At 35.8% G+C, this 16454-nt stretch overlaps 1 protein-coding gene across 1 annotated transcript in view; it reads right to left on the reverse strand.

The window, feature by feature from the left end:
• Nucleotides 1-16454, reverse strand: part of LOC149773036 (uncharacterized) — a 100498-nt gene that overhangs the window by 28940 nt on the left and 55104 nt on the right. The window contains exons 9-12 of the mRNA XM_089946828.1: nt 15454-15560; nt 13310-13564; nt 7376-7497; nt 2295-2458 (exon numbers count right to left, since the gene is read on the reverse strand). Coding sequence (XP_089802954.1) covers nt 2295-2458; nt 7376-7497; nt 13310-13564; nt 15454-15560 — 648 coding nt within the window. The remainder of the gene's footprint in view (nt 1-2294; nt 2459-7375; nt 7498-13309; nt 13565-15453; nt 15561-16454) is intronic.

Raw genomic sequence — 16454 nt, forward strand, 5'->3', positions numbered from 1 at the left:
ATTTGATGGGTTTTTTGTTCAGTTCATGGTCTACCCCTAGGAAAACCAGGTGACTGAATTTCTGACTGGTTAGCTGCTAATGATCTGTAAATAAATATTCAGCTCTCATCCTGTTTCTGTTTTTATGTCATAGTTTTTATTATATATTAGGGATATTTCTGTATCACTTCCTGGTGATTTTGCCAAGCCAATCCCTATTAAAATATTAAGAGACACAGAGTTTCTCAGAGTCTTTTATTATCAAGTACTTTGCCTTCTTCTAACAAGTCTTATTCAGGGAGTAGAGTGTGACTTTGTTAATGTTCCTCTCCACTGTGTTAATCTCTTGTCAGGCTTAGTCTCTGGATCAGTGTTTAAATGAGTGGTGACTTCTTTACCCATTCAGGGTATTCATTTATTAGTAAGCAATGACCTAGCTGGAGATAAGGTTGTGGTTAATCCACTTATAACTGACAAGCCTCATTTAGATCAAAAAGTCGATCTTATTGAAACTGAAATCCCTGGTTTATACCCTGTTTGTGCAGTTACTAGAACTATGACAAACAGAGCTCTTGAGAATAATGTTGATCAGGAAATTATTCCTTTTGCTGGCACATTTAAATATTGGTTAGTCTCTTAATGGGTCACTTTTTCTGGTATTGATCAATCGCAATGTATTGATCACAGTGATTCTCTTTTTAGAATTATTCTCTCTATTCTAATCAGGGTGATAGAAGAAAATCACTAGTTGTTGAACAGATACAAAATCCTGAGATCTCCTGTTTGTTTCAGACGGATATTAGCGAAATTAAAGCCAAACAAGTACCAGTTTGTTATTTTGTGAAACATGGGGTCCTTGTGAGAAAATATTTTGGTTCCTTACTTAAGGCCATGCCACACCACTGATACTTGTTGACAGTAATGTGTGCAACTACAAGATTTCCAGAGCCTTTAAGGAGTATTAAAACTAAAACTATAACTACTGTAAAAACTTTGATAAAGTTATTTTTAATACACTTTTTGGCCTTCCCAAATCTGTCCAATATTATCAAGGTCAAATTCTATGCCTGGAATTTTCCAACAAGTTATGCATGAATCAGACATCCAACAGTTTAAATCTTCTGTCTATTACCCTGAAAGTTAAGGGGCTTTCAACTGATGTTGTCAAACTTTCAAGAATAGGATTCAGTCATATTGCTTTGGCACAGAAAAAGACTGGAATGAGAGTAATTATTTGTTTTTGTTTCATGTTATGGAATCAGTTCCAGAATCTTCAGTTTTGAGTTCTTTTGAACTAGTTTTTGGACATACTTTGTGTGGACCAATTAAGTTCTTAAAAGAGAAACTTCTTTCAGCCAAAGAATCAGAAATTAATCTTCCTAACTGTGTCTCCAATTTCAAATACAAACTGTCAAAGACTTGTGAAGTAGCAAGAAATAATTTTCAATCTACTCAGTAAAGAATGAAATTAAGTTATGACATATACCAATAAAGAATTTTCAACCTGGCAATAAATTTCTGGCTCTCTTATCCATACCTCAAAATCCTCTTCAGGCTAAGTGTCATGGTCCTTATATAATTGAAAAGAAAAGTAAGTTACTTAAATTACAGCATACTCCTGGGAGGAAGAAATAGAAACAAATTTGCTATATAATTATGTTAAAGGAGTATGCTGATAGTGTGGCATCAGTTTCGCTAACAGCTCACTGAAACAAACAGGAGATCTCAGGATCTTGTTCCTGTTTGACAAGTGATTGTCTTTTGATGCCTGGTTAGAATAGATAAAATGAGTATTAAATGAGGCTCACAGTGATCAATACCTCTTTACTGATCAATACTAGAAGCAAAAGTGACCACATCAACAGACTGACCAATAAATGTGTCATCTGAAGGAATAATTTCCTGATCAATGTGGTATAAATCAGAAATTTCATTTTCAATAGCATCAACTTTCTGATCCAAACAAGACTTGCCAGTAACAAGTGGATTACCTTATCTCCAGCTAGGTCAGTGCCTAGTAATAAATGAAGTGGAAAAGAAGTCACTGTACTGACTGTTAGGTCATGAGACTAAGTATGATGATAAATTTACACAATGGAGAGGAACATTAACAAAACTGCACTCTATTCCCTGAATAAGAACACTTTCACTAGAAAAGGACTTCTCTGACAAAGGCAAAGTACCTGATAATAAAAGACTCTGAGAAGCTCCTGTGTCATTATTAGGGAGAGGCTTGGCAAATCACTAATGAGTGATAGAGAACCTTTGCAGCTATGATCAGATAACTGTCTCAATCATTGTAGAAATCAACAAACCTAACAGTTCTTGTGTCAGCTTTCCCTCTTCTTTAAACTGGTACCATTCTTTTTCGGCTTGGGGGTGCTTTCTCAAAATGAACATATCAGCAGTGATGAGAGACTTTACAGCCTTGATCAACCATTGTGGTTCAAGTACAATCCATTCCCTCAATTCTTCTGTCCTACAATTAATAATGGCATATAAATAGTGCAAAATAATAGTTCCATATTACATTCTCTGCATTTTTTTACTAAATTATGCTGTTTCTCTTAACCGATTCAGCCCCGATCCCGTCTGTAGGCGTGATGAGGCTGTACCCTACTTCAAAGCCCTGCAGCATCGAGGCCATTTAAGATAGACCAACGTGGGTGGTATTAAAAAAAAGCAGACAGATATAGCTCTAAAATGGTATCAAATAATCTGGAAGTTCTAGTTGCACTACAAAATACAGAGAGAAAAAGCTCATTTTTTGGACCTGTTTTTTTTTCACCCAAAATTCGCTCGAGATTGGAATGCGATTTTGTGTCTGGATTTTAGACCTTTTGGCCTCAGATCTAAGGCATACCGGTCTTAACTGAACACAGACAGGTGAACCTTTGCAAAAACTATGATAAGGTGGGCATTTGGAATAAATTGCGGTCTCCATACGAAAATGATGGGTCTATTAAGCAAAAAAAAAAAAAAAAGAACTCCAACTTTTACCCTTCTGCTCATGCGCAAGCAATATAACCAATGGAAATTGATGTTTCTAATACAACTAGGCATTATTCTCATGGATAATCTGTTGAAAACCGCTGTATTACGATGTGTTCAGAAATAGCACCCCAAATCTCGTTCCTACGCACATTTCAGACAAAAATGACAAAAACCTCTGGGGCCGAATGAGTTAAAAGATATTAACTTAAATTCAGTATCACTTAGCCAAAGAATGTTATTTAAATTATTCATTGGATTTACAAAGTGCACACTGATATTTTGGACTTTCATGACATTCTGTATTATATCATTGTGATACATCAAGACTATTAGCACATTGACACATTCCAGACTATTGGCACATCAGCACATTAAGGATTGGAATTCATTTTGTAAGGTTCTATACCACTTATTATAAGGTTCATTGGAATGATGGACTTCACTCAATATGAATGGACTGAAGGCCCTTACCTTGTGCAACGGAGATATTCAATCCCATCTTCTTCCATAATTACTGCGTGTGAACTTTTCTTTAGCATCTCTGAAGATGCATTTATGGAGCTTGTGGATAGGTTCAAAGAATCCAATTAAAAGGGTCAGCTCAGAAGAGTCATCAACCTGATCAGCTAAATAAGGCTCATAGGCACATGGAGCGCTAAATTACCTCTGAGATGTCAGGTAGGCTAGAGTAATAGAATATGCAGTTTAGGATGTAGCCTCGCCTAATTTTTTCAGATCATCCCCACCCTCAAATCAACCATGGTTTAAGAGTGCATTTTTTCAGCATAGCTGATAGTCACCATGACATGGGTCATTCTTGTGAGTGTATAATTATTAAATTTGTCAAGATGAATGTGAAGTCATAGCTGGATAGGGAATCACCACCAATGGCTCACAAGACTCAATCTGCAATGGAGATGAGCTTATCCTCAGCCAGGACCAGAATTTGATCATGCTTTGAATCCTAACTTGGAGACATTGGACCCCCCCCCCCCCATAAATTATCCCACTAATGAGAAGAGACTGCACATGAATGCCATGCCTTCCAAGTGGATATTGAGAGAATCAGCTGCCAGGATGGCAGGCACATCCACACCTGCAATCCTGATGCATATCGCTACAGTGTTCCATGCTGCCACCATACTGTCAACAATGTTTAATGCTCATCCATATCTTTCACAGATGAAGCATTGCTGCTCAATCCCTGCCTTAAGCTGTACCTCATCAATCATTTTTAGGCAGTAGGTATGGGGGTTTTCTTCGGGAGTAACACTGGGAAGTGCGATATGAGAATGGAATCTTTAAATCATCTAGGTGATCTCTTTAATGAGCAACAAAGCATTAGTGAGGATGCTGCCCCTTAGTTTGCACCATCCTGATACAAGTTTACACATAACCAGAGTGTGAAATATTAAAGGATGATATATAAAAAATATTGATTACTGACAGAACTTACATAGATGATTCTTAAGTAAGGTCCTCTTTGCCTGCTTAAATGTAAACATCAAATTCACTACCATCTGGTATCCCCACGGCACTTCCCAAAATCATAAAACTGTATAGTGAAGCTCAGCCCCCTCACTTTCCATGTACATAGAAATGGAAGGACCATTTATAGCAGCTGTTCTGGTGCTACATCTGGAATAAGCAAGATGAGGCTTAACTCTGTCTCAAGTTAAGGAGAAACTAGCAAGAAAAACATACATAAGTTAGTAGGAGACACCGTCACATCAAAATATTTTGGGTGGCTGTAGGGGAACTGTAGGCTCCACCACACCCACTACTTTATTTTTGTTCAAATTAATTAAAGTAGTTGTACACCTAGTGAAGGTGAGATACCAAGCCTGTCCACTTGTGGTTTGGTCTTTTGCACCAACAGACTCCTCTATCCCAACAATTATATTGCCATTCAAGTTCAAAAGACCCCACATGGTATCACCAGCTTTGGCTGCCCTAGAATGAGATGTTTGATTGTTTTTAGTATCAGCAGTCTTTGGTTGATGTGTTTTTATTACCTGTAGGATTTGCTTACCCCATGATTTTATTCCTATTCATGATTAGATGACACTCAACCGGTGCATCCTGAATCCTGACTGTTGGTGGAATAGTCAAAGTATGAATTTGTTGTCATGTTTTGTGGGGCTGAGTGCTCTGCTATGGATGTAATTTTATTCAATAACATAACTAAGGGACTAATCATGGTTTCACCTTCTTCTGACACCTGGAGGGTGACTTGCTCATCAACATACATTGTTGCAATAAATTTATCCAACCACATGATCATGTCATCCAAGTGTACTTTTCAAGCCATATTCATGTCTGCAACATACTCTTTTGCAGCAACATTGTGCTGACTGACTTTATACCACAGCACCATTATCATACACATACTTTTGTGCATCAACATCTTCATGGTGAACATATCTCTTTGTGGTGACATTTTTGGGCCAAGTGGGATCAGTCATACTGTGGAGGACTTGCCTTGCAGCTTCTTTTCATATCACATGGCCTGTTTACATAGCACAGTGTGCTACTGGCCTTTAAGATCATGAGGTTGCCTGGTGCCAATACACTGGCCAGGCAGGTCAACAACAAGGAGAGGTCCATGCCAGATGGCTTTAGGTTCCAGACATTATCAGTAGTTGTTTCTGTTGGAGGCACTGATGTAGTTACTATAGGCTAATGCCAGCTCAGTCTCGTTGACATATTGGGCAAGGTCTGCAGGAGCCCTGGGTACCACCTCATCTATATGCTAACACCCGAAGATGTTTACTGGCATGATGCGTATGGCCACAGACAGGTTGTATCTAAACAAACCAGTGGATCAGCATAGGAGCAGATTGTGATTTAGTGCTTCAGTACCTTGATAGGTAAGACCCAATTTCTGGAGCCCACTCATATCATTATAATTATAATTCTATTAACACACTCTGGTTCAGTGGAAATATGGTGCACTTTAGTTATTTCCCTTGACTGCATCTGTTTTTCATTCTCAAGCATGCAAATTTACTGACCCCAAAAACTTAGATATGTGGTAAAGTACTGATTTATATAAAACTTTAATGGACAGGTGTGGAAACATCTAGTGTCTCATGGGGTTAGCTTCTCTGTGTGGAGATTTGAGCTGGGGTTAGTTCAAACCCTGAAGCAGTTAGGAGGTATGGTCTAACTTCCAGTGTGAACACAGCCTTAAATGTCGTGCTTACCCAATCACACTAATATTTGATGATGCTCTGTTACCTCTCAAATCCAGCAATTAGATAGAACAAAGAAAATCATGTTTCTCATCTGTATTCCATAAAGTAGATGGGAAGAAACTCTTCCCAACCCTTCCCCTTACCCACCCCCACTGCTAAGTGGTTACAGATATTAACCATTTTCACTTGAGTGATACCACACTGAGGATGCTCACACTTGTAGTGAGGTGTGGGAGGGTTAATCAGTAATCTGGTTTGGTAAGTACTGTCTAAGGAACATAACTTACTAAACAAATTGCTTTCTCCTTTGAATAAATTAACCAATCACATTAAAAGTAGGAGAATAAGTAATAGGAGGTAATGCCATGCATCCTATCTCTACCATGGTCATTCTGGAGAGAATAAGCATTCTTCCCTTTATAAGGGCTAACCACATTCCTAATAAGTGAATAGTACCATTGATGGTAACCTAAACTATGATGTCAGTACCTTCTTTCTCACTGCATAAGTCAGTGGGTGCTGCCTTATGCCGATGATATAAGTGCTTACTTCTGATTGGTCTGGAGATGATTTGGGCTGCAGTCGCTGGACCTATCAGATTCAGTTTTTGTCTCAGTGAAGCTTGATCATGCACACAGAGGTCCGAGTTGACTGACTGTGCAAGCTGAGTGTCTCTTTTATGTCTCATATGGCCATGTTCCATTCAAACATCAGGCTTGCAGAGACTGCTCTTATTTCAAGAGCTTAAATTTTCATGATGCATACTTGATCTGATAAATGATTTTCTGCATCAAAATGATATCCCATGGCCGGTACACTTTTGAACCTATTCCTATTACCAGTTATAAGTTATTTAAAAAGTGTTTATGAAGGTAGTGTTATTTTAGATATTAGTATAATATCTGTCTATTAAAATCAATTAAAAAACCCTGCCCATGGTCAGCTTTCAAAGAACCTGTGAATAAGCATTCTTACACCTAATGCAAGGGAAACTAAAAATAATCAGTGCAAATAGAAAGTGTTCTAGGTTTCCAAGATTTTAAAATAAACTCTATACATTATGATCATTATGAAATATTTTATCTCATTCTTCTGTTATTGTTATAATTACAGAATGATGCACATGCTCATCACAACCAACTCATCATACCCATCTAGTTTAATGTCTCTTTCTCTTAGGAAATTTACAATTAATCTAGTCCTACCCAAAGTAGAGGATGTTTCCGATATCATGCTGAAATGTCAGAAACAGATTTAACTCCTCCTTGGACTCGATTTTGACATCCCCCTCTTGGTTCATCTTTTCTAGAAAATGATACGGAATCACCTATACAAGACAAGAAAAACATAGTTTACTAACAAGAATATACATTCTGGATAACATACAGATAAAAAGAAGGCATACTTTGAAGTTTATTCTTACATATTGACAGTTTGATGCAAGATTACTTTGTACTAATGGGGCTTATTGTAATAATTTTAGTTAAAGAATTTAAGCCGTGAACATTCTGTTTGTGGCTTTTGTATTGGCTTGTGCAATCTGATAAAGTTTATCTTGCCTTTTTGTCAACCTATTGTGCAGGCTAACAAAATATACATTGGATAATGCTGTGTTTATAACCACTGAGTTATTGCTATTATTATTACCATCTATTAATAAATTGTTCTGTTTCTCTGTTTTTATAGCCATATATTTAGCTGTCTAGAATCTTTACGATATCTCCATTCCAGAAACTTACAGAAACTAGTACATTTTATGCATGCTTGATTTCTATATGATTTCCCTCCTTTTTCTTGTTTGCCTGTTATTATGATTTTAACATAATATCTGCTATTGACAAATTCATATTTATATGTGGATAATCATCTTTAACCATGCAAAATGCCTAGTTGAAAATAAGACATTTAATGCAATCAATTTCTCAGATGTCAATATTTTTGATTGCGTTTCATTTACAAAAAGGTAATGTTTGTCAAAAAAATATTTTATTCAGATGAAAAGTTTAACTCGAAAGATTTATAGCCTTATAAAACCCTGTTACTGACAATCCTTCACAGAATGCATAAACGAAACTTGTATTATCTCAGTGCTTCAGGTAAAAAAATGGTTTGAAAAAATAAATCAGAACTACATGTATTACTAATATATTCTGTTTCAAACGTATCTTTGCTAATATTTCCTGTCACCTAAGAGACCATTCTGGTGGCCTAGTGGTTAGAGCATTCGCCTCGGATGCGGGAGGTCGTGGGTTAAAACCCCGGCCGAGTCATACCAAAGACTTATAAAAATGGTACTAACAGCTGCCTTGCTAGGTGCTCAGCATTAAGAGGTTGAACTGTGCTTTATGACATAAAATGTATGTCACTTGCACAAAATTGTACATTCATATAAATAGAAATATACGTTGGTATTATGTAATGGAAATCTGTTCCAGGAATTTAGTCATGCATTTCATCTACTTTTCAAAAACAGACAACAGTTGTGAACAGCTGTAACATATATTACGTTTTCAACGCCTGCAAACATTAGATGCCGCAAGATTACCAAGGAATCAACTTAAAGTTTACATCACTAATTAGGAGCCAGGGTGGCCCATTGGTTCACATTTCCAATATTGATACATGAGTTTGGTTTTGAATCCACCAATGACTATGCATGGCATGTCCCTGACCACTGCATCATCACAATATAACTAAATGCTTCCATTTGATAAAATCATTAATATTCATTAATTTGCTGATCGTCCTTTTAAAAATAAACTAAGTGAATTTGCATCCTAGAGTATAATGAAACAGTTTGAATGTATAATGCCAACGTCATTTTTCAGCACAAGATAGGCTATACATGGCGGCCAGTATTAATGGTGGAGGAAGAAATCCTACCTCTTCCTATGTGCACTTATTGCAAAGAATTAGTGCATGTTATTTCTGATTGCTATAGACTGAAAAATAAGCAACAGAATAAAGACAGAGGTACTGCAAATGCTAAAGTTAAAGTGAATCTCAGTTCAAATCCTGATGAAATTCAAGATGGAAGGCAATGACGTCTGTAATAACCTACAAAGTGCAGATGTGTCAACAGCCTCTTGTTGAATCACAGAAAATATTATTCCAGTTTTGAATTCAGTATAAATCCAATTAGTGTCTTTGTCCAAGAATTATATCAGAGCACTTTTGTATTTCCTGGGAAAACAATCGCATAAATTTAATAATTTGAAGAAAATAAAATTCAGCCCAAACTGGACACAACATTATAAACACAACTTAATGTATCAAGTGTTTTAAGCCCAACAGACAGGCCTTTATCAAAACATCCATTATATGACTAATCAAGATGCAAAACAGATTCCTGGATGAGAGTTAAAAGTTCATTCTTCTGGAAAAAACAGAAGTTTGTTACCCTTTGGCACATGATACATATCATGTAGTCCAGGTATAAACTTGACTCATCTAAATTTTTCTTATTCTGAGAAAGATATAAGAAAAGTTGTTTACATAAATGAAATTTTTTTTATAGAAAACTCAATCAGGTCAAGCAAAAATGAACTCAATTTTGGACACGGTCAAGTCCAGTAAACAATGTCACATTACAATAACATGTAATGAAATAATAAAAAAAATTTAAACAAACAAACAAACAATTAAATTAAATATACATTATATACTCACATATAAACCTGTTTGCATATAAGCCGACCCCACCCCAACCTGAATATGGTAAAAACACTATAAAGTGCAGTACCCACAAATAAGCCGACCCACAAGTCCAAGATGACATCATAAGATGCAAATGGCAGGTTCTAAATGCATTTATTTAGGCAAACTTATATTAGCAAAAATTACACATATACCTCTATTTGGGTTGGCATGTATGATTAGTATATAGAAATGGTATAAATTTGTTTGAAAAGTTATGAAATTTATTTAATTTTCTGTTTTCTTATTGTTTCTACTTAATTCAGATCTGTGTAAAACTTGATCGGACAATGACAAGAATTGAGCATTCACTGGTTGCTGTAACACTACCTCTCCCTTCTGACTCAATTATTGTTTGCTTATGCATTATTGCATTAGACTTTTTATATCAGTGCACTAGTAATTATATTTTTATTTTGCCTTGAAATTGTTAATACCGAACTCATTAAAATGTGATCCCAGTATGACAACAATCAACAACAATAGGGTTTGGTTCAACGCTTGCAATTAGGCTAGTGAGTGTACTGCCTATACATTGTAGTTTTGAATCTGTGCTGAATGAAGTACATTCTGCTGAATAAAGTACATTCCTTGGATTTGAATTATGGGCACCAATGCCCTAAACTTTAATGATATCTCCAATATACAATAATGAAGTTTCAGATATAATGCTTTGAAAATTATGCTAATACCATAAAAACTGATTTGTAGTTTGCTTTGATGTAAGCGACCTTACACCTCATTTTACAAATCTACAGTAATCGTGCTAATATTATGGAGTGAAAGGCATTTACACATCAAAGTACTGGTATAGTTGCTGATCAAAATTTCCCCTTAACCCATGCAAGTTAACCAGCGGAAACATCCAGCTTTCCATTGTGTGGAAAATTGTGATTTTGTTCAGCCAAAACACAAAAGTAAAATAGATTGATAATGATCTTTCATGAACATGTAACAGTCATGCTGTTTATGTGCCTTGCACAAATGAACGCCTTTCCAAAAAGATTACCCCAATTTGCAACATCACTTATACCACTGGAAAAGAGTAACTCATGAACTCTTGGATCAACATAAATGAAACAGCTATTAGTAACATGCTGAATTATTATCTGGAAGAACATGATTTGGTCGAAACAATGAATAAAGCAAAATTGGCATCTAATATTCTTTGGAGAATAAACAAGGATTAATGTGATGCTAAGCATGATTTGCACTGTGTAAGTACTGCACATAACGGTACAGCCTGGTCTCCCGGGTAAACTTGAACTGGCCCATGAATTCGGAAGTCTTTATTTACCTTTATTTAATTTCATGCTGAAGATATAAAAAAAATATGCACAAGCAAAATAATAACAAAAGCAACCATTGTAGTTATTAACAGTTTAGAAAGTGTTTGGACACTGAGAATGTATATTTTTACATGCATATATGACTCAGAACATGAAAAAAAATAATTTTTTATGTCCCATGATTTACAACTATAATTATGGTAGTCAACAACAAAAATCTTAAAAACTTTAAAGTTTAGACCTTGGTCTGCAGATAAGCCAATCCATCTTTTTCCAGGCCTTTATTTTTTCCTAAATTATTTGGCTTATATGTCATTCAAAGACATTCTGTAAAATACCATTGTGACACACTGTGAAAGGCAATTACACATCAAAGTACTGGTATAGTTGCTGATCAAAATTTTCTCTTAACCCAAGCCAGTTAACCAGCGGAAACATCCAGCTTTCCATAGTGTGGAAAATTATGATTTTGTTCAGCCAAAACACAAAAGTAAAATAGACTGATGATGATGCTACCATCTAAGGTGATGAGAGGTGCATTTCTGATGTGAAATCATGGATGATATGTAACAAGCTGCAGAAGAATGATGATAAAACTGAGGCCATTCTGATTACAATACAAAGACTTTCTCATTCACATCCTTTACCTCAAACAATAAATATCAGCAACACCAACATTAAATTCACACAATCAGTACGAAACCTAGGTGTTACTCTGGACAGTACTCTCACATTGCACCAACATGTCATGAACATAAGCAAGGCTGCATATCTTGAGCTGAGACGCATCAGCTCAATTCGCAAATATCTTTCAGTTGATGCCACTAAAACACTTGTGTGTTCATTAGTACTTTCAAGACTGGACTATTGTAACTCAATTCTGTCTGGTTCATGTCAATATCTGCTCCAGAAACTTCAGAAAGTTCAAAACACAGCTGCTCGGATCATACTTAGAGTAACAAGATCAGAGCACACCTCCCTGCTGCTCTATACCCTACACTGGCTATCCATTCGATCCAGAATCAAACACAAAATTTGTTCTCTGTGCTACGTTTCACTGTTGGACTCTAGTCCAACATACCTATCCGACCTCACCCATGTGTACACACCAGCAAGATACTTACGCTCCTCTTCTGACAATCGTATACTCATTATTCCCACTATGAAAACAAAGTCATATGGACAGCGTTCTTTTGCATACCAGGGCCCAGCAATGTGGAATGAATTGCCCACTGAACTTAGACACAAATACACAATGATCCCATTCAACAGTGCTCTCAAAACTCACTTATTTTGACTGCAAGAACAAACTTAAAGACCTAATAATGTTTCCTACCTTAAATATTCTCAGCATGTTTTTTTTTTTATGTTTTCTAATTTCATGATGTTTGTTTTTGTAATCATATCATTTATGTTTTTTTATCTTATAGGTGTTGTCTAATGTTGTAAAGCGCTTAGAGCTTCTAAAGATTAGGCGCTATGCAAATTCCTCATTATTATTATTATTATATGTGAGTATATACAGTAAGTCAGATGGGTTCTGTTGTGATATGGAGATGTATTGCGAAATATATCACATAGGAGGTATTGGGACATAGATGTAGTAGGAAAATATTGTGAAGATCTATAGGGTGTATATAAGACCGAAGAAGTGGACAATTAATTCATTCCTATTTCCTATGTTCTTGTTTTAAAATCAGTCTGCAGATGTACTGAATTTTGTGTTTGGATGTAATTTGAGAGTGATGTTTTTTTTTATTTTTCACTGGAATTACAAAGTGCTCACTGACATTTGAACTAAAATATTAATCTGGGATTATTGTTAATTCATTCAAAGACATTCTGTAAAATGCCATTGTGATACATCAAGAATGTAGAAACTTCAGCATATTCAGAAATAACAATACATCAATCCATTCAGGACCTGGAATTCATTGGGAATACTGTATTCTTTTGGACTTGTGAGAAAACTTTTTAGGATTATTTTGGATTAAATTCACAATACTGCAACTTCCTCTTACATTATCATTTTATAACTTAGAGTATTAATTCATTTGTTAAGTTTTACAAAACTTGTTGGATTTGCTTCTTTCTGTTATTTAGTTTAAGACCATACAATACAAACTATGCTGATAGTGGATTCATATAAATTACCTTGACACCTTTGGCCTTTAGACTTATCAGCCATTCTTCCAAAAGAAGCCATCTTCCTGGAATACTTTCTCCCCAGTGCGGCTGCTGGGATGCAAGCTCCACAATCTTCTTTTGTAAATCCTTAATCTTAGGGTCTTCGATAGTGTTGTCTATGGAAAAATCCTCATCAGCTAGGTGAAGTCTAGCTGGCCTTTCCCTAAGATAGCGGGATCTAATCAGCTGGAAAACACTTTCACTCCTGTCATGTGAGATGTCCTTGAAAATCAAAACAAAATTCCTCTGACTTACATAATCATGTGTGTAGCATAGGTTCTATCAGGGGGGTCAGAATAACTCTATATACTCAGTAAATAGACTGCTAACTTATAAGGATAAACATCCACAGATTTTCAGAGGCCTGTTGAAAGTCTGTAGCAAAACTTAAAACTGATAATATACAGTACATAGAGTGCAACTTTGTTGGGTAAAGGCAGGTAATCTGTAAAAGTTACTTCCCTTTTTCTATACTATATATAGACAGAAGGACCTTTCAGGACACACGGTAGTAATGATATGGAAAAATGGGAGCCAGCCTGGAAATGAGTGAACATAAAATAGAGTATATATGGGTTTGGCTGACCAGGATTGGTTAATAATGTAAGCTATGTTTTAGGAAAAAGAATGTTCTGAGAGCTTAACCTAGTTGCAAGTGAAAAAAATAGAAACATTGTTTTACTGATGGAATTTCAGTCCTTTAACAGTCTTGAGTTTGGAACACTCATTATTAAAATTAGCACCTGACTCTTTGGGGCAGAATTGAAAGCACATGTTTCAAACACATGCAGGTCCAGAAAATGCCACGGCCCATATCCTTTCCTCTACACAGAAGCTGACATCCAGGTTTCATCCATACTGATAAATATAGGTTTCATCATGAGCATTCAGAAATTTTAAGTTATTGAATTTGCAATATCATTGTGTTTGCATAGGTTTACTATGGGAACTGAATTAGTAATATAAGTCCTTCAAGTCTATGTGAGAACTGGATTCAGGAGGTAGTAGAAGTAATTCTAATGTAAATGTGATGGGATAATGTATTTGATGGAGAAACACAATTCCACCATACAAATCAGTGTTGTTACATTCAGGTAGAAAATGTAGCTCAAAATAACAAGGCAATTAATGTGGTGACCAAATTCAAACTATGCCTCGTTGGTCAATTTCATACATGTCAGGAAACTGCTAACTGTGTTGGTAGTGCAAATATAACTCATAGCCAATACCAGTTCTATTAAAACTTAAACTTCAACCTCACATGGATGCACTAAGTATGACAAATGATCCAGATAGTAGTAACTGTTGGGTGGTTATCAAGCTTTTTGAGACTTTGTCCATAATTGTTTGATTATTTGTGTCTCCTCTAAATTACTCCAAAAATGATCCATTTTATAGTAATTTCTCATTAATCAACTTATGACAGTGAAAGGACGAAACTGCCATGGTTATACATATTGAAGGAAACACAAGAAAATAAGCAAATTCCACTCCTGAAGGGAACAGCAATTTTCTGCACACTGAAGTCAACAAATAGTTACTCTGAGAGAGATTATGGCATATCCGGGCTTACAGAAGTTGCCAACATTGCAGACCAAGTCCTCCAGTGCATGGCAAATGCAGTCTTCTTACTTCTTATATCCTCCATTGATAGGGACTCCTCTAAATGACTTGTTGCTTAACCAGTCCTGTTCATCAGGCAACAGGAACCAGGCATATGGTTGACAGATGGTCAGTAAACACGAGACACTAGGTACCTGGCACCAGGTACAAACCTCCCATCACCAGTCACCAAGATAAATGACGGATGCCAGGCACTGGGGATAGGTACTAATTATGATAATGATAATTCTAATATGAAAAACGCCATTCCCAAAAAAGAGCATAATTTCAATAGTGTGCCATCAGTTGACCCATCATATATACTTTAAGTTCCCTTATAACATGATCTACTCATTCACTCCCTAATTTGTATCAATAAAGATGTATTTGATACAGCACAATTCAGACTCATACATTATGTATACAATCTATTTTGTTCCAACTGTTCAGAAGATATAATACCAGACACATTTTTCAATGAAACTGGGATGAAACACACTTAGACTTACCGGCTCAATCTTATCCATGTGTGTTCCCACTAAAATCACAGGAGGACTGCCTGATTCAAGAGATGATGAACAGGAATGTACAGAGTTCAGCCAAATCTCCACTAGGTCTGAAAGGAACAGAAATCTCCAAGTGATACCATGGTTTGAGTTCAACATGATTTATCAATCCAATGAGATAATGATGCTTATATTCACATATTTTATTCACTGCAAATGAAATGTGTGCTTAAAAAGACCAATACGAGGTCTCAATATAACATTTGGCATTTTTCTTGTACACAGTATTAAGTAACCAGGTTTTGGCCTACAATCAAATTTCAAGAAAAGCCACATCAATGCTGGTTTTTCACCATAAATGTGTGACAGCCCACTCAGCCACCCACAAGAAAATAAACTGCAGCAAACTAGGGTTACTCCTTATAACATTCTATCTATCAGAATTTGTACATATCTCTGCCTCTAAATATTTTTCAGCAATTAGTATCTCTAATTATCTTAATTTTTTTACATCAGCATTTTAGTATTTTAAGTCATGTCAGTATGTCCAAAATTTTGTGTCTGTCAGTTGTTACTGCTACCTTCGCCACAACCATCCCCTGAGCTGCTTTTATCGTACTGTTTCTTTACCCTTTCCTATTTACCGGTATTCTGTGCATTATCTTCCATTTATGTTATTCGTTATTCTATACTTGCTGTGTGATATTCTTGTATTTAAATGGAAGGGAATTTGCAAGGCCATGTGAACTTATTTTGTAGCCATTTGCAAAATATTTCTCTTATATAAGTAAAATATGTTTAAACTCGAAGGACAAAATAGAAACATGATTGAAATTTTAGACATTGACATGTAATAAAGTTTATTCAACTTTGAATTCGGAGTTCAGTGTATACATCTAACACATCTATCACTGTCAATTAACTTATAGTAATTCACTCTAATCAGCTTATTAGAAAAACTGGACTTCTCAACTACTGGACTATCACAGCTATGTTTGATTCAC

Source organism: Sinohyriopsis cumingii, unplaced genomic scaffold, assembly GCF_028554795.1.
Source record: "Sinohyriopsis cumingii isolate HCF-2022 unplaced genomic scaffold, ASM2855479v2 utg000913l, whole genome shotgun sequence".
Classification (NCBI taxonomy): Eukaryota; Metazoa; Mollusca; class Bivalvia; order Unionida; family Unionidae; genus Sinohyriopsis; species Sinohyriopsis cumingii.